The 24,842-nt window shown below is 42.3% G+C and overlaps 2 protein-coding genes across 10 annotated transcripts in view; one reads left to right on the plus strand and one right to left on the minus strand.

Annotated features, from left to right (window-relative positions):
- The first annotated feature begins 18,786 nt into the window (after positions 1–18,786).
- On the plus strand, positions 18,787–22,190 carry dbx1a (developing brain homeobox 1a). The gene is made up of 4 exons (XM_063188153.1): positions 18,787–19,246; positions 19,538–19,639; positions 21,107–21,309; positions 21,421–22,190. The coding sequence occupies exons 1-4, from the start codon at positions 18,883–18,885 to the stop codon at positions 21,745–21,747; spliced, it is 996 nt and encodes a 331-aa protein (XP_063044223.1). The 5' UTR covers positions 18,787–18,882; the 3' UTR covers positions 21,748–22,190.
- Positions 22,191–22,371: 181 nt separating this feature from the next.
- Positions 22,372–24,842, minus strand: part of nav2a (neuron navigator 2a) — a 197,348-nt gene continuing 194,877 nt past the window's right edge. For all 9 annotated transcript variants that reach the window (XM_063188204.1, XM_063188208.1, XM_063188201.1 and 6 more), the window contains one exon: positions 22,372–24,842. This exon is cut by the window's right edge and continues 734 nt beyond it. The gene's annotated coding sequence lies outside the window, so the exon portion shown is untranslated.

Here is a 24,842-nt window from a genome sequence, read left to right on the forward strand (position 1 = left end):
AATACAAAAATCTGTGAAATGTCATATTGTATGGACTGATATATGAAGTTTTCTAAGTTTACAGAAATGCAGTCTGTTGCTATAAACTCATCACAAATGCATGCAGAGGGGTTTGAATTATATTTCAGCTGTTTCATGAATCTCTGTTGTGTTGGGTGTGGACTTTTATCATGTCTAATACTTGAATTTCGTACACTTGCTGACCACAACATTTTCAGAAAATCATGGTACAGACACACAACAGTCAAAAACACTGAAAAAACATTACAAACCCCTTCCATTCAACTTCGAAGCAAACATGTCATATTCACAGTGTGCAATTAGTTCTTCCTAAAAGACAGTCAAATAATAACCATGTAGGATGCAAACCGCACAAGGGCAGTAAACATGTATGTCTAGTATTCTAATGCTCCTCAAAAATCAAGCCATGCAGCCATTACCTAACAAGACACCTGTTCCATGTCAGTCCGCTATTATGAAGCTTCCTCAGAATTTCTTCAGTAATAAAATGCATCTATTCAAAGACTATTGAAAAACGACACATATGCTAAGCTTTGCAATGTAAATTATGGGATGGTGATTGTTTGAAGTGTGTCTGTGTGTGTGTGTGTGTGTGTGTGTGCGTGCGTGTGTGCGTGTGTGTGTGTGTGTGTGTGTGTGTGTGTGTGTGTGTGTGTGTGTGTGTGTGTGTGTGTGTGTGTGTGTGTGTGTGTGTGCGCGCGCGCGCGCGTGCAGGCACAGGGCCACTGACAGCTTTGGCCAGGCCCGGGACAAAATGATACATATACATCACTCATTCTTGAGAAAGTGGCTAAAACAGGTTGTAATCTTGAAAGAAAAAAACGAAGTGAATTACAAAATAATATGGTATATCCTCGTAGACAAAGGTCTTGGCTTTTCAGAAATGCACAAGGCCAATCTCCCCATTTTCCATTTTTTCCAGAAATCAGGTTTTTCTCCGATCATACCTTGTTTTCTGTCAACACCGTCAGACACATTTAAACGCAATAAAAAGTGTATTGATTTGGTTGCATATGTATCTGGAGTTTTTAAGTGATTGTGTGTGTTTTTTGGTTCACACATACGCCTTTAAATGTTGAAAATTCACTTTCCTTCTATTTTAATACTGCTTCATGTGTTCTAATTTAAAAATATGTGCTGTCAGACAATGTTTACTTAATGGCTAAATAGATCAAACAATTTTTTGTAATTTCACAAATATTCGTGTAGGCTTAAATTTGCTATTACTTTGATAATTCAACAACTACAAAGGAACATTTTGTAAGCACATTCATTTAAAATGTCCAAAACTCCTTCTTACGGTGGTGACTTAAGAACTGACGGTGGTGACAGTAATCTGAAGGTGGTGAAAGTGACCTAATTATTACCTACATTTAGCAAAATAAATAGCCCTCTCAAGTCAATGACATCTAGCATAAACACTTTATTTTTGTGTGTGCACAGTATGTTTGTGGATGTGTTTTTTTTTTCATTTGTTAGATACTCTAGGAAGTAGGCCTAGATTATTGAAAATGTGGCATAAACAGGTTTTAAGTTGTTCAAATCCAAAATATAGAGGTGTATTATCATAGATGAATGTCTTGGCTGTGCAGTGAATGTATTGGCCAAGCTCCCCATGTTTTACATTTTTCATAAAATGGGCTCTTTCTTGGTTTTGTCACCAGCGTCAGACAGAATTAGAAGTAAAAAAATAAGTTTACTGTATTTAAGTGAATTACTTTTACAATTCAACATAATTGTAGATACTTATTGGAAGCATATTCTTAAAACTTGTCAAAAACATGTAAAACACATGTTTTTTTGTGAACTACATCAGATGTCACCACCGTCAGGTTTTCTGACAAAAAACCCTCCAAATGCACCTCAGTGGAGGCTGGAGTATAAGTTTGGGTCACAATTATTACTAACATGTCTGATAATGTTTCATTAACCAGCACAATTTAGTAAAATATGGAACAAGATGATGAGCGGAACAAAATCTGACGGTGGTGACATCTGACGGTGTGAGACAAAAAAACACTCTTTTACATATTGTGCATTTTTTGCTCACATCAGCCACTTCGTTTTCGCTCTGTTTCTTAGGGGCTTCATGACGCTTCTGAAAAAGTATATATAATTAACATTAATGTAACAATAATACTATTAAAACCCCCGACGGTGTTGACAGTTTATGGTTGGGACAGTACCAGTGTCCAAACAAATGATCAAATTGAGGAGAAATTAGTAAACTTACGGGAGCTTCAGTGATGGTGAAGTACTCAGTAGATCTAAAGGTTTGAAAAGGGGTCCTAAGTAATGACAATGACCTTGCGCATACCTGATTTTATTGTCTTTTTTAAAAAATCTGACGGTGGTGACTAATATGCTGGACACACTTTGAGCAATCAGAAAATAGTAGTAAATATTGCTTTACACGCACTATGTGCATATCTGCAGAACCACTTCAATATGGACTTTCACATCATGGTGATATTATTCAATAATATCAGTGATTTTTACATTTTAAGTCAATTGAAATGATGATGTCTGTCCTTGGGACAGCTGTTTTTACAGGGTGTGGGCAGGTTTATAGCCATGAAAAGTAATAAAATTACACTTAAATATTTCAAACGACTGTACATTTATGTAACAGACCCCTGTGTCTTTACCTGGATTCATTTTGTTCATGAAAATGTAGTTTATTTTCAACAGAATTGGCAGTTTATTGCAGAGACATGTTTTAGCCGCTTTCTCAAGAATCAGTGACATATAATGTAATGAAGACCCAATTCTGGGTCCCCTTTCTGCCCGGGCCCGGGAAAACATAGGCCTACCCCTTTGTCCCCACATGTCAGATTCCCTGAGTGCACACCCTGTTGTTTGCTGTCTAACGACATAATGGAATCACTATGCATCTACTGGGTTATTTTCAGTCTATAATGTATCACTCACCACAGTGCAGTGAATGACAGCAGAGTTGAATGGGATGCCACAACATCAGACAACAAGAAATAGCTATTTTAGTAATTCACTGGGAAATTTGTATTGGGAAACAATGGATGGCTTTCTAAAGCAGAGTGCATATTATTCTCTTTTTAATTGATTTTCAATGAGCCTTTGAATCCACAAATAGGATTTTTCTCTCTGGCACAAATGCCCAGCGCAGAGCTTAGCGGGTTTTTTTTTTATCTCTCCCTGAAAGATCTTAATTAAAGCTCAACTCTCCACTCATCCACCACTCAAAATTCCCCTTCTGTCCCATCTCCACTCTGTGTGTGTGCGTGTGTTTGTGTGTGTGTGTGCGTGCATGCGTGCGTGAGTGCGTGCTTGCATGCGTGCGTGTGTGTGACAGACTCCCATCATTGACTTGCACTCACAGAATCCCACTTGTTTCCCTCCGCCATCAATGGAGACTCTCCATTAGCCACAAAGATGAGATGTGGCGCTCGAAAAAGCAACGGCCTCAAATTAAAAGCAGACCGACCCCCGGCCCAATTTACCTACCTCACTGTCATTATGTGGCATTATGAGGGAAGTGACAGGGAGAAGAATGAAGTCGGCTTCTCAGGCACCCTCTCCAGGTCCTGCTGCTTCGTGCTAATTAACCAGAGCCCTTTGTCAGCGCACCGTATATGTGCTGAGGGGCCAAAGGCCTTGGAGAGCCCTCCATCAAACTAGAAACACTTGCCGTCTGTTGCACATTGCACACCCCACTGCAGGCCTGGACTGGGACTGAAAAATGGCCTGGGCATTTTTGGCATAGACCAGCCCCGAACAACACACACACACAGGCCACTTTAATACTATATCTTGACTGGCTGAATCCACTGTCTATATTGACGATGGACCAATGAGACTCCCTCTCTAAATTGTGGGCCAATCTCCAGGAAAACTATCACAACAACATTACCGGGGGGGGGGGGGGGGGCTGTCGGCCCACCAGGACAATGCCCTGTATGCCAGATAACCAGTCCAGCTCCGCCAGTGCCGCCACTATTCCATCCCTTTCTGTTGCAGTGGAAGAGGAGCAGGCAATGTAGGCATGGGATTATTCCTTACGTTTTCCAGCCCATTCTGGCATTTCATTTGGGATTTATTAAAATTCAGATGGTCATCTCAAATTCATGAGGATCAAATTAGGGTGTCTATGAATACAAGGGTCTTTTTCTATCGAAAACACAAATATGTCAATACAATTTTCAAAAAATATATATATTACTGCTTTTAAATGCTTTAAATGATCACAATAGTTAAATTCATTAGATTTATGGGACGACTCCAATAAACCGAATTATTATTCTATTTTTAACACACTGACTGCCACACAATTTTTTGGAATTTTATCCAGAATGTCAGTGATCCTGCTGGACATTGTTAAACCTATTGGAAAACATCCTATTTTTGTTAGAGCTACGGAAATGTACTATGTCCCGTTTGAAAGGCAAAAGACTAAGCTATCCGAGGCTGCAAATGATTTGTTTCTATGTGTCTCCGTTCAAAATATTTGGTAAAATAAACAATGGCTAGTTTTTAGCTGCTTTTCCCCTAGAAACGGAGATACAGCGACTTCTATGTTTGTTACCAATGTCTTTTTCCTGTCAAATCACAGTATGGTAGTACCCTAAATGTGTTGGAGTGTTTAGTTTTGTAATACAGTATATAAAACATTAGTATTTCTAGCATTCACCTTATGGGATTCTAAATGTAGGCCTGTTGTATGTTTTTGGAAGGCAATAGATGTGTTAACATGTGCACATTTGGTTGACAACTATTACAAATTAATCAGTTCAAAAGAATGCAAGGGAAATGTTTACATGTTTACATGTCTGTTCAGTTTATATTTAGGGAGATTATTTGCCTGTTTACACAAGATCTTGACATTTAATCAGTTTATGCATTTAACATGTAAACGTGGCTAATGTGTTAAGTTACCTGGTTATATTTGACATCACAGTTTGCTTGAAATAATATTAGAACATGCCTTGCCATTGTGTTCCATGCCTTCCCATTGACAAAACGCTCATCTTTTACCTAACGTTTCGACGATATAGCTTCCGTCTTCATGACAATGTTTCGAGGGTATCGTTTCTGTCTTCATCAGAGAGTCCTGTTTCATAAAAACAAGTAAGACATCATCAACGTCATACATCTATTTCGTCAATGTTACACTTTGAGAATTGATACCAAGCAGAGTTTTCCCAGTGACCAGTCATTCTCACGCATCAGTTCATTGTTAGTCCTTGATGGCAACAGTTTCTTTTCACTGTGTGCGTGCGTGTGTGCGTGCGTGCGTGTGTGTGTGTGTGTGTGTGTGCCATGTCTGTTTGCATAGTGTGTGTAATGTGTTCAGGCTCACGTTCCTCTCTTGTGGTGGTAGAGGTGGGAATATGGAAATAGTGGTCTGCTGAGGGCTCATCTTTGTGTTTGCTTTCATTAAACTGCTGAAAGTCGGAGAAAGGGAGTTCAGGGCGTGTGGCACTTAGTGTTGTGCTGCATAGGTTTTGCACACTGAGAAATGAGCAGTGTGTGTGTGTGTGTGTGTGTGTGTGTGTGTGTGTGTGTGTGTGTGTGTGTGTGTGTGTGTGTGTGTACGCGCGTCTGTGTAATCTGTTGTCAGTGTGTGTGTGTGTGTGTGTGTGTGTGTGTGTGTGTGTGTGTGTGTGTGTGTGTGTGTGTGTGTGTGTTTGTGTGTGTGTGATTTTGAAGTTGCCAATCCGCTAAGCAAACGGCCGAGATCACACAAAGGCCACAAGGAGTATTACAGAATAATTACACATACGCTCTGATGAGCCGCCATTCACAGGGGCCGGACAATATTTCAGGGATTAGATGTATCAGTGCGGCCGGCAGTGGCCATCTCACAAGAAGGAGCCCCAGAGGCTCATGGGTACTATTCAGATGCAAAAGGAGGGTGGGAGGAGGAGGAGGAGGCATTTTTGGAAGGTTCTTCTAACCCAAGAACCCCCACACACACACCCCTCCTCAGTCACACATGAATGGTGCAAATTTGCTAGTGTGAGAATAATTTGGCGGCACTTTGAATGCTCCAAATCTGACCTGGGATTTAAGGCAGCCCTGACAATGGAGAGCAGACTGTTGCAGTGTTGATGCCACTGAGCTGGGAGAGGATGCAAAGTACAAAGTAATCATCCAAATCCCACAACCAAAAAAAAGGGGCTTTTCCAGTGTTTTCCCTGCACGAGACCAGATGGTCTCAAGAAGCCCCAATGTTTCACATTTATGCTTATGTTCCTCAAAAAAGGGCCAGGGTTTTCGTTTGATACGCTCCTCTAAGCTGACATTGATGTTGTATATTCTGCACGTTATATTCATGATGATATTTGATCAAAATGTATACTCATGTTTCAAAATGTATATATGTCATAAGGGAAATGGAAGTCATATCAGTTTATCCATGGATGTAGAAGAGTACAAATGCACACAAATTCACCTGTATTTGTCACGCCTTTTCCTAATATAAAGGATCATGCCCTCGCCGTTACAAGATTGCAAATATGAAATATTGAAAAAGTAATTATTCCATTTTGCGTTCAACCAACAGTTGTTGCCAGAACTCATTTTGATGCAAAATGGCACTATGAGATTAATGTATGTATAAATGGCAGTCAATTTAAACTGTATTTTGTGTTTTATGCAGACATTTTTGTGTGTCATTCATACCCATTATAAGTTAGTGGGTTTGGTCTGGGCACATCTTTGGCAGTTTTCTTTTTAATTTTATTTTCTGTTCGCTAAACCCCAATTTTTGTAACTTTGGCTGACTTTGCAGAACTCTTCCCTCAAATGCATAAGCCTATATATAACCAAATTAATAGCACAAAACTGCTTTGCATTCAGTTTGCAATTCATAACTCAGTCTTCACAGAAAGTAACAAAATCAGTCCATTGCACAACTGTAAACACAACTCGCTGCCCAACACATAATTTCTAAAAGATTAACACATTCCTAGGCTCCTAACCTCCTAGAAATGACATACCTTTTGAAAAGATAACCTAAACCTAAACCTAACCTGTCAGTAATGTAATGTGTCTGAGTTGTGAATTTGTTCCCTGACCAAAAAAGGCATTTTTTTTACTGTCTGTGTCTAGTGACTGCAATGTGTGCTAGTGATGTGATTGGTGCATTACACAGTAATGATTTGTTTACAGCATGTGATTACAGACAGGTGGGCATAGGTTTGGTAGGGGCAAAGTTTAGTAGCCAACTTTCCTGTATCAAGAGAATTTTTGACACTGTGGAAAAAGTATTTTTGGCTACGAAAGGTTTGTCATTAATGGCGTCGCATGATACAAAAACAAACAAACAAAATGAAAATGGTTCACAATATGTCACTTTCTGAGGACAGTCTGCATCCCCAGAGAGTTGAAGATATCCCCATCATTCTTTGCAACCAAGCTCATTAGATTACACGGCTATTGTTTCAGAAGATTTCAGATATCTGTGCCGGACGGACAAACACAGTAAAAGAAAAAACAGACAACTGTGTTTAAATGCCTGAGATATTCTGCAAACAGCACAGTACGCTCTCCTCCACAGTCCACCCCCGCACTCCATCAATTTGGCACAATGATGTTCTTCTCGCCTTTTGTCACAGCACCAGGAGAGCGGCCAGGGCCCATGAAATCCTATCTGTGTGGTTGTGTACAAATGGCAGTGGGAAAGTATTTACAGGGGAGCTCGGAGCCAAGTAGTGGAGTCTCTCCTTCCCTTCAAGAGGAGGAGGAGACGGAGCCAGAGACACCAGGAGTTCACCAGAGATCACAGCCTCACGCATGATCTGATGCCAAGATGGAGGAGAGTGTGTGAACAGATAATGACTGTGGGAGACACTTGGGACAGTTATCTGGTAGTGTGTGTGTGTGTGTGTGTGTGTGTGTGTGTGTGTGTGTGTGTGTGTGTGTGTGTGTGTGTGTGTGTGTGTGTGTGTGTGTGTGTGTGTGTGTGTGTGTGTGTGTGTGTGTGCGTGCGTGCGTGTGTGTGTGTGTCAGGGCTTGACATTAACTTTTTCACCCATCGGCTAGTGGCTTTCCCGAGTCACTAGCCATTCAGGTATTCCACTAGCAACAGATTGTATATTGTTTTTTTTTCTTTATCATGATAGTGTATGTCTAACCTCAGAAGATGAGGTGCTACACAGCAAGATGAGTGTGTAGCTTTCTACATGGAAATATATCAAGTAAATAGGAACTGTGTTACTGAGCTATTTCTTATACAATCAATTGTTACACAAGGTGCAAACAGCAGACTAAAGGGTACTTTGATACGTATGTCATACCAAGGAATAAGCTGCCAGCCGAATTGGCCATAACCTAGTTTTACCGGCATTTGGCTGGTTGGCAGGTGCCAGTGTCGAGCCCTGGTGTGTGTGTGTGTGTGTGTGTGTGTGTGTGTGTGTGTGTGTGTGTGTGTGTGTGTGTGTGTGTGTGTGTGTGTGTGTGTGTGTGTGTGTGTGTGTGTGTGTGTGTGTGTGTGTGTGTGTGTGTGTGTGTGTTCGTGCATGCATGTTTGTGCGTATGTGTGCGTGTGTATGTATTTGGTCACTCTTCTAAATTTTACAAATATTCACATTTTTATAATCATTGATCAAGAATGACACTGGTCCTGGTAAATCTCTTAATGTGACTCCTAATGCTGGCAAGAAAAAAAGATTAAATGTGAATTCGGAGTGGGGAGAAAAAAGAACCGCCACGAACAAAAGTAGACACTTGAAGAGAAAAAATAATGAAAGAAAGAGCAACGAGGAGAGAATGAGGAGAGGCGGAGAAGAAGGGCTTGCGGTTGAAGTAGGAGTTTCAGAGGCACGGAAAAAGAAAAGAGGGGAAGACAGAAAGAGCGAAAGAAAGAAAGAAAGAAAGAAAGGAACAGAGACAGAGAGAGAAAGAGCGAGAGACTTCAGACAGAGGAGGCCATCATTCATCGGCGGGCAGCTGGGACAGACGGAGCTGACCAGGAAAAGAAAAAGGGGCTTCTTCACTCATGACTGCCTACAGAGCAAAGGCCTCCGCTCCCGCTCGGGACGGGTCCAGTCAAGAGCTCCACTTTTACTTCCCTATAGAGAACGCCTATAAATCTTGAAGAGGAATGTAGTGGGAGAAAGCAAGTGTGTGTGTGTGTGTGTGTGTGTGTGTGTGTGTGTGTGTAGTGGGAGAAAGCAAGTGTGTGTGTGTGTGTGTGTGTGTAGTGGGAGAAAGCAAGTGTGTGTGTGTGTGTGAGAGAGAGAGAGAGAGAGAGAGAGAGAGAGAGAGAGAGAGAGAGAGAGAGAGAGAGAGAGAGAGAGAGAGAGAGAGAGAGAGAGAGAGAGAGAGAGAGAGAGAGAGAGAGAGTGAGAAAGAGAGATTACGTGTGTTTGTGCTTGTGTGTGTGTGTGTGTGTGTGTGTGTGTGTGTGTGTGTGTGTGCGCGCGCATGTGAGAGAGCGAGAGATTGCGTGTGGCTGTCCATATGTGTGTGTGTATGTATGTCGTGTGTGTGTGTGTGCATGAGCAAACGGGTGCACGAGAGAGGCCTCGGCTTACTCCCACTTACAATAACACTCTGAGCCCCTTAGAGTTCGAATGGGGCTCTTCTCTAGCGTGACCAAGCCTCCACACCTCCAGCTCAGCTAGACAAACAGGTGAATGTTATTCCCATAGGCTATGAAATCGCTTTATTCATTACTTTATGAACTGTATATATTAAAAGCGTTTGGCTGAAACATGCTTTCCAATCCAATCCTGGTCAACAATGTGGTGTATTGTGGGGCTCATCCCTATGTTCCCCAGGTCCTATGTTCCCCGCAACCGGGGAACTTAGGACCCTTTTTGAGGGATAGTTTTGGTCAGGGAACAAATGTACAACTCAGACACATTGCATTACTAATAGGTTAGGTTTAGGGATGGTTTTGAGAAGGACACAATTTGAGAACTCGGAAACATTGCATTACTGACAGGTTACGTTTAGGGATGGTTTTGGGAAGGGTTACATACAAAACATAGAACCCTTTTTTTAGAAAAAAGGCCCTAAGTTCCCATACAAAGGCCGGGGAACATAGGACCCAAGGAATATAGGACCCGGGGGAACATAGGTACGCTCCCGTGTTGTGAAATGAAGAAAAACTCAAAAGTTCTCGTAATTGTGTAAAAAGATCTTGAGGGTGCTTTTTGGTGTGGGGAAAAAAAAGTGTCATCAAAAAAATAGGGAGTCCAAGGCACTCTTCTTATCCAAAAATAATAAAAAGCCTTTATTCAAACATGGCTCTTTTTAAGTGAAAAACATGATCAGGGCAGACACCCGGGCCACTGCTAGGCATAAGCGGAGTAAGCAGAGTGCTTACACAGTAAATGCTGTGGTGTTAATTCAACACTTATAGAGTTGATTTGACATCATTTGGACTCAAATGAACTATCTAAGTGTTAAATGAGCACTGCGGAATTTACTGTGTAGGGCCTCAACCACTTTGCCCCCAAAATTTGGGCATCCTAAATTGAAATTGACCGAAAAAAGTATTATTATTTTATTATTATTAAAGTATTATTTAATTATGAGGGTGCCCTCCTGACCAGTTATGCTTAGGGCCTCTAAAACCTGAAGCGAATTGGGAGAGAGACAGGGAGGGGTCGGCAATCGAACCCAGGTCTGCCGCATGGCAGGCGAGTGCCCTACCGGTTGGCCACTGTGGTGACAGTGGTGCATCACTTGTGGACAGGCCTACCTTCTACCTAACTCCTCCACTTGTAGTTGCCAGGGGTGCATTTCTCAAAGCTGAAGTTGCTAACCATAGTAAACTACTGCTTGGAGTAAGCTGGACTCTTAAGTAGTGATGACTTTGAAAGTGAGGGGCCTCCTATCCGTGTCTCGAAACACTTGAAGAAATGAAGTTGAAGGAAAGCTGTAGCAAATCCATGAAGTCCAGACATCACCTCAGCCCCCTCAAGTAACGCTAGGGTGAGACCCCTTTACCATTCATAGAATTATGCATCTGGGCTAGGCTATACTATAAAGTTTAAAATTAGGCTAAACTTACACAGCAGCAGGGACTTTTGTAGTATTTTAACTTTCAAAACTTACATAGTAATGTTTAAATACGACTCATAGTTCCAGTAGGCCTACTTGAGTTGCAGTTTCTTAATCACTTGTACTTTTGAGAACTTGCCAAGTATTTTTAAAACTCATCTACGTGCAATACTGAAGTATAAAACATTTTGAATACTTTCGTACTTCACTCTCGGAAATATAGGTACAGAACTCGTTGCTGTGGCAGCACCCTCAAGGGGAGTACCATTGCTTGCGTTGCTTGGGTGGTACCTCAAAAAAGAGGGGACAGATGCACATTGGTCGACATTGCAAGAAACTGAACGCACCTAATTTTTGGGGTACCAATCAAGCGACACAGTGGTACTCCCCTTGAGGATACTGCCACAGCGACGAGTTCTGTACCTTTTTTTCTGAGTGTTCCAACTTGATATTAAAGGAGCACTACTACCCTTTCTCAAGTCAGTTTTTTGATGTACCGGTAGTACTATTACTCCACTCCACTCCAGTCCAGTGCTTTAGACATCACTGGTAGGGGCTTTGATTGGAGTAGTGGTGGCCAGCCAAGCGTGAATCTATGGCATTAGCCAGTCAGTGCTTTCCCTCTGGCTCCGTCGCCTGACTTTGCTGTGGCTTTCTGCCCTGTTGCAGTCTGGAGCACAAAGAAGAGGCCGACTTTGGCTTAAGCTCACATCCGGGTTGCGGTGTGCTGTCGTCGCCTTGTGTTGTGTTTAGTCAGCGGCACCCGACAGAACAGAGCACAAACACACACTAGCACACACAAAAGTCACATGGACACATTTAAGAGGTCCTTGTTTGATCTCCTCAAATGGCATTCATTCTACTTGATTAGGTCCTAAATGTTCAGTAGTGTGCACAGACAGAGAGAGACAGAGCTTTGGAAGGAGAGGGTTTATTTTGCCCCCCAAAAGCCACTGAACTCCAAAAGGAATTGACACTGACGCTTGACCACAGTCCATCTGACTCTGAAGTCCCCGGTGACATAACGGGATCAATTACAGGCTCCATTGCCACCAATGACTGAGGTGTTTAAACGATCAATGTGCCCTAGGGGGAGTGCCAGCCAGCTTTGGTCACGCTGGGGTCCTGACCATGGGGTGTGTGTGTGTGGGGGGGTCAGTCCATGCTGTGCCCGAGTGTAAAGTGAAGTCAGACTGCATTAGGGCAGGAGCGTCTCACCCAGAAAGGCCCTGGCCATGGATCTGGGAAGCATCCGGGATTATATGAGACGCTTCAAAACACTTGTCTGAGATCCACCAATATAGCCATAAGTAGATACTTTCTTATGCACAGACAAGGCCCTAACTTAACTTTCTTTAACCACCAGCCAAAATGGCTTGTAGGCTACTTTGTAGATGGACGGTAGTCTTACTAGCCAAACACACACTCACTATGGGTCAGTAAGTTGGTCTTTTCTACCAGCCAAACTGAAATTTCACCAGCATTTGACCGCTTTGGTTATAAAGCGTCTGCCAAATGCTATGTAATGTAATGTTGAATCAGAACACTGTATACATATATACACTCGTACAAACAACAACAAAAACACACACACACAAACAGAGAACCATAACGCATAAACAAACACGCAGCACGCGCACACACACGCACACACACACACACACACACACACACACACACACACACACACACACACACACACACACACACACACACACACACACACACACACACACACACAGCTATTTTCTAATAGGCGAAAGCTTTTACTACGCTATAGCAACAGTGTGGACGTATTGGTCTGCCACTAGATCCATGACTTTAGTGCCGTGTGACGTCCCAGAGTGCTGTAGGTTTGGACCTAGATCTGTATAGAAGACCTGTGGGTTTGGCAGCCTGCCTAGTGCCTACAAGGGGTGAAGAAGTGAAATGTAGGGCGCTGTACTTTCCATGTCCCCGAGCCGTGAGATCCCTGTTTTTGACACGCTGTCCTTGTCCTCGCTCAAAACACTCGGCTAATGTGTTACAGAAGAATGAGCACATACACGTGCGGTCATACACACACACACACACACACACCATGCATGAATGCACACACACAAGCATGCATTTACACACACACACAAACACACATACGCTATTCACACACACACACACACACACACACACACACACACACACACACACACACACACACACACACACACACACACACACACACACACACACACACACAAACACACACACACACACACACACATACACACACACCATGCACCATTCACACACACACACACACACACAGTCGCAAAACACAACATATGCACCGAATGGCATGAAAGCATGTGTATATGCACAGGGCCATTGAAAAGGCAACGCTTTCCCGCTGTTATGCTAATGTTTTATTATGCTTGAGTGAGAATCATATGTGAATTAAATAGGGCTTTGGGGCTTTCTTTCTCCCCAAAGTCTGTTACATGTGTGTCAGAGGCTGCATGGCCGACCAAAGCGGTGGCCTGGCGTCCGTATTTTCTTATTTTGACGAGCCGTAAAGTGACATAAGTACCCGGGCTCCCTTACAATCCGATTACACGCACCCAGAAACGTGTCAGTAGGCTGCCAGCCTGCCACCCCCCCCCCTCATCCATTGCAGCACACACACACACACACTCACTCACTCACACACACACTCACACACACACAACACTCACATACACACACACAGGCACGAACACGCTCTCTCCCTATCCCTCTCTCTTTCTGAATTTGTGTGTGTGTGTGTGTGTGTGTGTGTGTGTGTGTGTGTGTGTGTGTGTGTGTGTGTGTGTGTGTGTGTGTGTGTGTGTGTGTGTGTGTGTGTGTGTGTGTGTTTATGTGTGTTTATGTGTGTGTACACACGCACCCCCCCCCACACACACACACACATACATACACACACACACCAACACACAGCTCAACTCTGTAGAAAGCGGCTTGATGGTAGAGCCTGCTATGGCCTTTAGCGACCCTGCCTGGCCTTGGCCTGATTGGAGGACAACAGCACATGTTGCCCATAGCCAGGCCACGCCCTCCTAGTGGCGCAACGCCTTTGGCATTGCGACCAGTCAGGCCAAGAGCACTGTAAGTATTGTTTCTGATTTCCAGAATCAGGAACTCCACCCACTTTGTCGGACACCAGTCAACCTGTAGCAAACCTAGGGAGGCGGGTCAACCATGCTGTTTGGGAAACGTTAATTGTTAGGCTGTTGTTCAGACCAAGTCTGGAAGAAATTTGAAAGTCGATTATAATCAGGCTATGTTGTCCATGCAGTATATAAAGTACATGATGAATTATTGGGGAGCACATCTTAATTGGCTCATTTCATTTACTAATTGACTAATTGACTGACATCCTCGTCAACGTGTGAAAAGATTCCCATCAACTCCACATCTGCTTTCGTCTTTCATAAACAACCAAACATTTTGATGTCTACTCTCTGTCCAAAACCAAAAATCTTGGCACCAATACAATCCCCTTCTGTCCCCTATGTCTCAAGGTGTTATGAACAATGCCTGGGTGCCCAGCTGTGCTTCTCTTACATTTCATGTTGCCATTACTGTTGAAGCCTGGATTGTTAAAGAGTATGTATAGCCTACTCTAATGTGTTTCTTATCATAACTGAATCATAATCACATATGTCCCCAGGGATAATGTGTGGTGTGTGGTAGAGATGACATAATGGCATAATGCCTCTCTCTCTCTCTCTCTCTCTCTCTCTCTCTCTCTCTCTCTCTCTCTCTCTCTCTCTCTCTCTCTCTCTCGCTCTCTCTCCACGCCCACGCACACACTCCACGCGCACACACATAGGTCATGGTGTATGACTGACAAGCAATAGGTGAATTGAGGATTTAGGCAGAAAAGGAAGTTAATCCCTCGGGGCTAGCTGCTTGGCATATCAAAGAACAGGTGCACGCAGTCCGCGCAGACCACAAGCTTTGTTCAACGAGATGTGGTTTCTTTTCTCCCCCATTTGAAAAAGTTTGAGTTATGTTAAATGCAAAGTTAATATCGATTTAATGCTTGTCAGTGGTCCTGGTATCTCGGAGCAGCGCTAATCCGCTCTCAGTGCCTCGCATTCTGGTGGCGAAACCCCGAAACAGATGCTTCCATAGCTCAGAAACCCACCACGACAGGACCAACACGTCCAAAGAATAGGCTACCTTTCTGCACAAAGAACACAGTAAAACGAATATTATTCGTGTAGTCCATTAATAACAAAATGCGCGTTTTGGCGCCTTCTAAATCTATTCTAGCAGGTTTACAAAAAAATACCAAAAACAAACATGCGGCTTTATATTGCCTATAAATTACCTTTAGTTAAATGTCTATAGGCCTATATAAGGCCTTGCTTATAAAAAGTAGGCCTAAAAACTTATAAAACTTCTAAAAAGTTTGTCACTTGGAAGCATTAGCCTCTGTCTTCTCCAATGTAGCCTTTAGTGTTAAAGTGCTTCCCCAAAATATCGCTATCAAGTAGGCTATTCTTCAATTAGTGTGCCTCATATATTCGAATTCATACGTCTGTCCTGGTAGATCATATCTCATTCCAGTCCGGCATACCTGACATGAATAGGCGAGAACAAAATATGCTGATCAGAGAGAAAGCAGGAAAACAGCCGGTCCAATATGTTCTTCCATTCCATTCAGTGGGTGTTTTTTTTCAGAGGCGTTTTGGACACCAGAAAGTGTCGGAATAATAAACAGTTAACCACCTGTCACTGCCGCCACGCCATAAAGCGATCTTAAAAGAGCCCCTCACGCATGGGTAATATATTTACTCAACCATTCACTTAACGAGGCCAAGATTGGCGTGAAACAATTCTTCACTTAATCTATTTAGTAAATTGTTTTGAAATGATGGGTCTGCATTAAGTAGCCACCGGCTGTAACTGAAGTTGCAACTCTGATGGTGCAATAGGCTACTTAGCAAAGATGGTGATGCAGTGGCATATTTAGAAAGGTTTTATAATGGTATAATAGACTGTTTCAAAATGTTGCAATCGCGTTTAAAACGTCAGTAAACGATAGATGCAGTAGATATTAGTTTTTCTTTTAATCAATCAAGAACTTGCAGTCTCCCTGCAAGTGGCGATAGTGACGCGTTATTTTAAAAAAGTATACAATGCGTTGGCCTAATAAAATTAAGAAATTGTGATGTGTGAAAACACAGTAGTTTCATTATTTTGTTTTAAACGCTGTGTTCAAACAAGCGTATGCTTGTGCGCGCACGTGTGCGTACTCGTGGAATAAAAGCCATGTGCGCGTGTATGCGCGCGCGCCATGCAAGTTGAAACACTGACGACTTGAGGTCAATTGTGCCATGCAGATTTGATGACCGTATACTCTCTTAAAGAGAATGATTTCACGGAGGCGGACAAGTTGGAATAAAACTCGGTGCAAGAATAATTTTAACATCTTTTTCAGACAATTATAGGAGATGATCAAGTTACCTATTGAGAAATATTGATATTGCTTGGCATAGGCTACAGAATGTAATTATATTCTACCACTAATGTTAATGAATAAGTACCCCATATTTTGTGAATATTTCAATACGGGAATGCACCTAATAAAAGAAGCCTAGCTTTTTGCGCAAACTTTCAACACTGAAATGCCCTGAATAATGACTGGGTGGCGCACGCATGCGCCTATTTTATTTTTATTCGCCAATAATGTTCTTTATTTTAAGTTGCCAATAATATTCTTTCCTTTTTCATGGATACTGCAGCCTGTTCTTTTGCGGAATATTTTTGTAATGAAATGGACACAATGGCTTGAAGTGGATGCCGTGCTGGGGTGTGGGGAACAAAAAAAAAACTTTTGGACGTTGGTCGACACACGCGAAGTGTCAACTGAGAAGGCTGTGAAAAATGTATCGAGGCATTTCAAAGAAAACTGTTGACTTTGGAAATTAAACTGTGCGAAGGCCCAATTGAAACAGAAGCGTACTCCGAACAAAAATGGCAAGCGAACGCTGGTCAAGCATCATTAGTCACAGGTCTTAGCGCTCCTTCTAGGCCTACTTCTCATTCATGGATGACGACAAAGGGGGCAGAAAATAGTTGACGATGACAGGACCAAGTCTAATCCTTGGAAAATAAAATATTCGGGAAAAACATAGCCTATTATGCAGAGTTTTGACACCGATTGGAAAGCAAATATACACCATCTTTAGGGACAATATTTCAAATTAAATGGCAATGATCACTTGTCAGTAATTTGTTCAAGTTAGGCTATATTATGTTCCCTGCAACTCTCCACGAAAGAAACTTAAAAAATGCTACAATGGGTAACATATTGCGTCTTATTTTGTATCCAATTATATAACAAAAACATGAAAATTCTGCACGCAAACTAATCATAACAGGCTGCTAAATCGGAAGGATAAGGGAACCTCGATGCGCCAGCATTTGGGCACAAAATGCATACGCATATAGCCTATGACTATGCCTAGGCATGTTATGCATATTACAGTAGTCTCTAGCCTACCTTATTTTTACACTTGCGTCATGTATTCAATGTCTACTTAGCAGAAAGGATGGCTTAGCCATTGCACTGTTCCTCGAGAGGGAAGGAAGAAGTTGACAGAATTCAAACCAAGGCACGGCACGCCCCAGAGTGGGAGGCATTCAGAGCCTCGTTCATATCAGTTTAATGTGAGTTTAAGTGTCCAGGCTTTGTGGGGTGCGTTTTAAATCACAGATGCACTTTTATTCACGCGCTTAAGCCAGCAGCAGAGTGAAATCCGTCCATGGAAATAAAGCGGGATTTTTTTTTAACCAAAAACCTTTGTTTAAGGAGAGAAAGAGGAGGCGAACAGCTGAGGGTGACAGTTAGTTCATGGTTAACAGGATAAGGTCTGCGCTGCCAGAGCCGCACACTTCTTTTTGCAAATGTGCAGCGAAGCTCAAGACATGAATGAAAACTTTTTCAAACCCCGGTATTTAACACATCTGTTAAAGAGATCCTAACAGAAAATCCCTTTATAGCATTAATGCATGACGGAGTCCAGATTGTATCTTATACGAATGCATTAAATTGAATACCATTAAATAAATATATAAATGGCAATTACCAAATGAATCGCAGAGGCGCCAAATAGCAATCTGTCTGGTAGCCTAAGTCTGTAATAAGACCGTTATAGCGTATAGCCTATTTGGTATTTGTTTAGGCTATTATGGCTAGGCCTACTGTTTTATTTTATTTATTAAACTCGTAACAAAGCAACTCTCTCGATATTCAAGTCAAGGCTAAATCTTAAAAGTGACTGTTGTATTTTATTTACTGCCCTCACGTTATTTCACACAGACGGTTATTCGCCTATTATTATAGGCTAACCCAGCCCTGTGTCTATTGGTGTGACAAAGGCGGTCCTTTAGATTTCTACATTGCCTCCATTAATTATAGCCATTTAATTAGCCCGTGCGTGCCCGCTCCCGGCTTAAAAAAAAAAAACATCACACAGCATCAATGAAACTTCGTCAATATGCAAAACTGATGACTACGCCTTCTTTGTTGGGTGCGCATTGTCTACTGCCAACTTATGAAGTCTAATCCAATCATAAATTGCACTCGTTGGCCAATCAGAGACCGCCCTGAGCCGCTTGAAAGAGCCTCTTGCGGAGGACTTTATTGAGCTGCATTGTTGGGGCTGTCGGCAAAGGAGCCAAGCTGCTGGGCCGTCCTTTATAAGGAGGCTTTCCGCCCCGAGCATTCAGATGATCACCACCATATATTCTATCAAGAGCTCACCGGGAAAGAAAAAAAGATCTGTATCTGGGTAGCGGAATACTGCACAACTTCGTAAACGCACTTATCCAAACAAGAAGATGATGATACCCAGCGTGATCGCACCTCCAGCCATGTACCCGGGTCTTCTGCGACCCACGGCGGCGCTGCATCCATCATTTCAGGCGACCTTTCCGTCTCACTCTGGCTTCATGGTGGATGATCTCCTGCGCCTTGGCAGACCAACAGCGTACTTGAGCCGACCTGCCGCTCCACCAAGTGCCTCGCCGCCAATTCCATCAGCCCATAACATACATGTCACCCACAGTTTACCGGAGCGCATAGCCACTACTACGGTAGCGAGGACGCATGTTTCTAGCAACTCGAAAAGTTCACCTGCTAACAAAGATCCAACTTTCCTGAAGTTTGGAGTGAACGCCATTCTAGCGCCATCACCAAAGAAAGGTGAGAGTTTTTGTGCCGATGCCGAAAATGTCTGTGCCAAAACATCACTATTTGATCCAAACACCGCATGGAAGAATATTTAATTATGCATGCAAACTAATTACAAACTATTTCTGTAATATTTTGACGCTGCTGAAATAATCATGGCATTAACGGATTTAGAAGAAGTTGGATTTTAGGCTATTTCAGAAGTTAGCCTCATTTTGTATGTTTGAATTGCCATACAGTAGGCTAAAGAACATTTCAAATAGATAGCCTAACTAAATTTTCATCGACTTGTGTTTTCCACAGCATCCTCTCCACCCGCACTTCAACATCTCCACCCAAAGGCATTCTCCCTCCCTTATGTTGATGGATCTTTCTACCCCTTTCCTCGCTCGTCATATTTCCCAGGTATGTATGCCATTCACATTGTATTGTTAATAATAGAAACACTTTTCCGTTCCTTCCTAAACGACAAGAGGAACTATTCGACGGTGTGTCGAGCTCGGACATGAGACAAGTCTCGCCAATTCGATGCCCCATTTAGCGCGGGCACTGACTTCACATTTGACAGCGCGCGCACCATCTCCCCCCTCTTAAATCTACAAATTAGGCGCAATAGTCACGGTTCAAGCGCGAGGCAGGGTTTTCCCTCCTGCACCGAATGCATTTTGGCGTTACAGCAGGTTCTCGGTTTTCCCACAGTGTGGGGGCACTCAATCCACTGGCTGCCAACAATGCTTTCAGCACCGTGACCAATTCGGCCAGCTCCCTCCGGGGCAAACCACACACAGACCCAGGGAGGATTGACTTTTACCAGGCGGCAGAGGGGCGTTCACCGGTCATGGACTAATTTCTCCATTAGGCACCATTGAGTGCGTTCAATATTCTCACAAGACCACATAGAGTGTTTTTGTACATGCCAGGGAGTGCTACCACCAAGGCAGTAGCATAGGCCTAACTAAAGCATATGGTAAATAAAACGTATAGCCAAAATCTTAAAGCGGAATAGTTTCGCTCAAAGAACATCAGGTAGGCCTAGGCATATACAAGAAAATCAAAATTCCATTCTAATTTTTAAATACACTAAAAGCTTGTTTCTTATCTTACCTAAACATGTCTCTAAATGATCTGCAAACACACTTGGGCCTCAAACAGGCTACCCCTTGATTTCTCCTTGAATGGATGCGAGCCATTCATTGAGGGCCTTAGAATAATCTTTTAGAGGTAGACTAGGGCGGCTAGTCCATGATTTCATTCAGACAAATGATAATAGAGTGCAGTTCTTTTCATGAGCTTCGCTGAATACTTCAACAAAACAACTCGAGCGCCCTGAATAGCTTTTCGTGTTCATTTAATGAAAATGATTTGGGGGCAAAAAACGGGGGCCCGGTCATCAGTATGCTGGCATGCAGTTGTGTTTAGTTTGAAAGTGTAAATCTCCCTTTGTGCTAATAATATATGGCCTTAGCTGCCTGTCCGGAGTCTTTTCTCCGCCAGTTCATTACTACACAATTACTGTTCACGCTTTATTAACTCCTCTGTCCGTCATAGGGGGGTTGCTAAAAAAGGATACTCTCCCTTTTTACCATACCAATGCGGAGTAGATCCGGGCAATGTGCTAATTAGTCACCTCGTGCCATTTCTCTGAAAACCCAGAGGAGTTTCGCGACTTTGGTTTAAAAGTATCGAATGTAGGCTATACACAATGAATAGTCTTCTTTATTGTTTCTTTACTCCAGCTTTGACGCAGGCCTTATAATTGTTAGGCCTACCCATGAGTCACAAAGTGTGTGTGTGTGGTGTCGAATATTGTGCATCATTATGTGTCTACAGCTACAACGATCACCTAAAACGTATGCTTTTCTCTTTCCACAGCTTCCTCACCAGTAGTTCCTATTCCTGGTACGTTCGCTTGGCCCTTAGCTGCCAGAGGGAAGCCAAGAAGAGGGATGCTCAGACGGGCAGTGTTCTCTGACGTGCAGCGCAAAGCCTTGGAGAAAATGTTCCAGAAACAGAAATACATCAGCAAACCCGACAGGAAAAAGCTTGCCGCCAAACTCGGCCTCAAAGACTCACAGGTGGGTTTCTATAAACTATACACGACCCAGTGTCAAGGTCCAATCAAATACATATGATGATAATGATCTAAGAATGCAGTTGCCTTACCACTGATTCAATTGATCCCATAGGTTAAAATCTGGTTCCAAAACCGACGCATGAAATGGAGGAACTCAAAGGAAAGGGAGCTCCTCTCCTCGGGAGGCTGCAGGGAACAAACCTTACCCACGAAAACGAATCCTCACCCAGACCTCAGCGATGTGGGAAAGAAATCTTCCGGAGAGGAAGACGACGAGGAAGACGTCTTCGATGGCGAAAGCGCGAGCGCAACAGACTTCTGCCATTCACCAGCAGCGCGCGACCTCTCCAGCAGCGTCACGTCAAGCATGTCGTCACCCTCACTGTCAAGCAAACATTCGGACTTTTCTGACTCAGAGGATGAAATTACTGTCTCGTAACCGGTTTCCCCGCACACTGACTGATAATAAGCACAAAAAACTATATATGTCGCCACTTTTAAGGAGATGTGTCAGTTTTAATTTAATCTCATGCTTTCAGAGAGGATGTTCCCACTGTTCTTTCTCAGCTCACAGACAGCACGTCAGGACATGCTTCTTAAATGATTTGCTGTCATGCACAGCTTTTAGAACTGTACAGTGTTTTGTACAATTATTTTTGTATGGATATTTTATACCAAGAATATTGAGATAACTGAACTTTCCATATAGATATAATTTTATATTGAGATTTTTTTAGACATTTTGTGTATAATTTATATGAATTTATGTTGTATTTTGACAGCACATGTTTTGTTGATGTTTTGTACAGATACCAAGTAAATTTTTTAGATCAAATTGTGTTTCACTTTCAATTGCTTCACTATCAAGCGAAAACAGTATTTTACTGGATTAGATGAATAATAACACATCCCAATTCATACATTATCCCTTATATAGCTTACAGGTACTCAAAATGTTGTCTTGGAACAGATAAAAAGAGGTGACCATTTCAGTTTCATGTGTTGCTTGCCATCGAGACAACAGTCAAAAAGGAGGAGGGACAATGTGTGACAAGAGAGCCCTTGTTTATTGCTTGGGAAAGGCATGCTTCACTCCAGTAACCTCCCTCTTAAAATTCAAATCTTAAAAGGGGAAGTACCAGAAATACAAAACAACCCCCTATCAAGAATACATTTCCCATCAACATAATCACATATCATTTTTTCTACTATGAATAAATAATCATTTATTGAATTACAAATAATTTAAGACTGTTACAGAGATCATCAGATTCATAGTTCAGTCCACTTGCTCTTTTTACAGTTTAATTGGCGATGAACTATAAACACCTGGTAGATCAATAAAGGACTGTTCATAAAATACTCAGAAGTATGTATGTATACTCAAGCTCTGCTAATAAATGGCTTGAAAATAACATTGGAACTGCAGCAGTTATGCAAATATTTACATGGCTTTATCGTACAAGGCAAAAACTGTACAAAGAGGGGAAAAAGCACAGCGTCAACAGACTTTATATAGGCTAATGTCTATGGCAGCCATAGGTCTGCTTTTCTTGTAGGACATCCAGACGTCTGATTTTCACTCAAGGATACAGACAAAACAAAAACATAGACATCTCTTGTGCTTGCATGTGTAGACGAAGCCCTGGGAAATCATGACGATGAGGAAACTTTTCACAAACTATATTTACACAATGTACATGATCTTGGCCATGCTGAAAATGTTCATTTAAAAAAGAAGGAAAACACAAAATTAAAATCAAGATATTTGGCTTCCATTTGAAATCCAAAATGATGTTGCATAGGATTGGCAGGCTGGGCACACTCACGCTGACATGTAATGGAAGATAGAGAGCTGAAAGATCACAGCTCCAATTCAAAACCCAAAATAGGAAAATAAGTGTTACAAAAAAACAAACAAAAAGAAAACAAAAACAAAAACCATTCAACTTAAGAATGCAGGTTGATGCTACAACATTTCAGCTTCTACCATTTTTTTTTCAATCGGACTGATCAACCACTCAATCGGTCAATGATCAATCAATCAATCAATCAATTAATCAGCCAATCAATCAATTAAAGCCAACATAGAGCAGCATACAGGATGGCCGGCAGTGATTTCAACACACGTGTAGCACCAGGACTACAGTCGAAGTTTCTCAAGCTGTCAGTCAGGTTCCCCAAGAAGCATGACAGAAGGCCCAAAGGTTAACGAGGTATAAAAATGACCTTATTAATTAAGAAACATTTCCCTCAGGCATCTGGCGTGTCATAGAAAAAAGGGGGATTTGCTTTAGAACAATAAAAACCTGACTTGTAGTTCATCTTTCTAGATCAGTACACATGTGTCTAACAACTTGTAGCATCTTAAAATTCCAAAAAAGATGGTGCATTTACACCATTGCGTATGCAAACTTTTCTGGATGCTCAACTTTTCTTTCAAACAAACTTCACTCTCAACTCCTAAATAATACGGCACTGGGTATTTAGATATGAAGAACGATGCTACTCCTTTAGAGGCCAATTCACAGCCAGGAGTTCAAAGAATGTAGCATCACAGAGCCCTGTGTTTCAGTAGCAAAACAAACCCCAAAAGAAACAATACTAATGCACATTGTATCCGTCATTACAAAAATCTAAGGCATCTGTTTTCTTTTTTTAATAGTCCGATATCAGCACCAAAAAGCAGAGAGAGAGAGAGAGAGAGAGAGAGAGAGAGAGAGAGAGAGAGACAGACGCTCGTATAAGCTTGTGCTGCAGCTACCCGTTTGAGAGAGCAGAGGACAACGTGGTCCAGCAGAACCATTTAGCATCTGCTGGGGATGAAGTGATGCACCATGGGAAACCAACAGCTGGAAGGCAAAGGCCGTGTTTGTGATGGCGCATTGCTGCTTTTGCTGTGCAGTTTGCATGCACACTTTGCCATTTCAATGCATTCTAGAATTTTCTAACCAGAATGCATTGAAATGGCAAAGTGCGCATGAGCGCTGCACAGCAAAAGCATCATTGCACCATCACGAACGTGGCCAAAAACTGCTTTTCTTCAAGGCTTTGCACACCAAACACTAGGCAGGCAAATACGGTACTCAGTTGTTTAGGGTAAATATGGGGTTATAAAAAAGCGCGTCATGTAAGTTCAACCTTCTCCCAAGATACAAGCACAGACGATCTCATATTGTAGATGAGCTGAGAAGGAGAGTTGTCATCTGTCATGAGTTCCAAACTGGAACCACTATGACAGTTCAGAAGATCTCGTCTCCGCTGCCTGGCCTGATCGGAGAGCTGATTCTTCACTGTAGATCACATTGTGAGTGCCTTCTCAGATCTCAGACATCGTGATGCAGAATTATTGGAACAGTTTCCATGTGTGCTTGGTATTGTAAAAATCAACTGTAGTGATGCTACGATTAGTGATTGATTTATTACGCTGTGCTCCTCACAGGAAGAACTTGTGCATCACTCCTCTGTCTCACAGCTGTAGTACGTAGAGAGATGACATCTGCTTTAGTGCCCCCTGCTGGTCTGGTGAAGAGT

This window comes from Engraulis encrasicolus, chromosome 22 (genome assembly GCF_034702125.1).
Source record: "Engraulis encrasicolus isolate BLACKSEA-1 chromosome 22, IST_EnEncr_1.0, whole genome shotgun sequence".
NCBI lineage: Eukaryota > Metazoa > Chordata > Actinopteri > Clupeiformes > Engraulidae > Engraulis > Engraulis encrasicolus.

Bases quoted from the DNA above. Each gene is read 5' to 3' on its own strand.
- dbx1a (XM_063188153.1), top strand. From the start codon at position 18,883: ATGATGATACCCAGCGTGATCGCACCTCCAGCCATGTACCCGGGTCTT. The intron at 19,247-19,537 runs GTGAGAGTTTTT...TGTTTTCCACAG, and splicing joins AGCGCCATCACCAAAGAAAG to CATCCTCTCCACCCGCACTT. The intron at 19,640-21,106 runs GTATGTATGCCA...CTCTTTCCACAG, and splicing joins TCGCTCGTCATATTTCCCAG to CTTCCTCACCAGTAGTTCCT.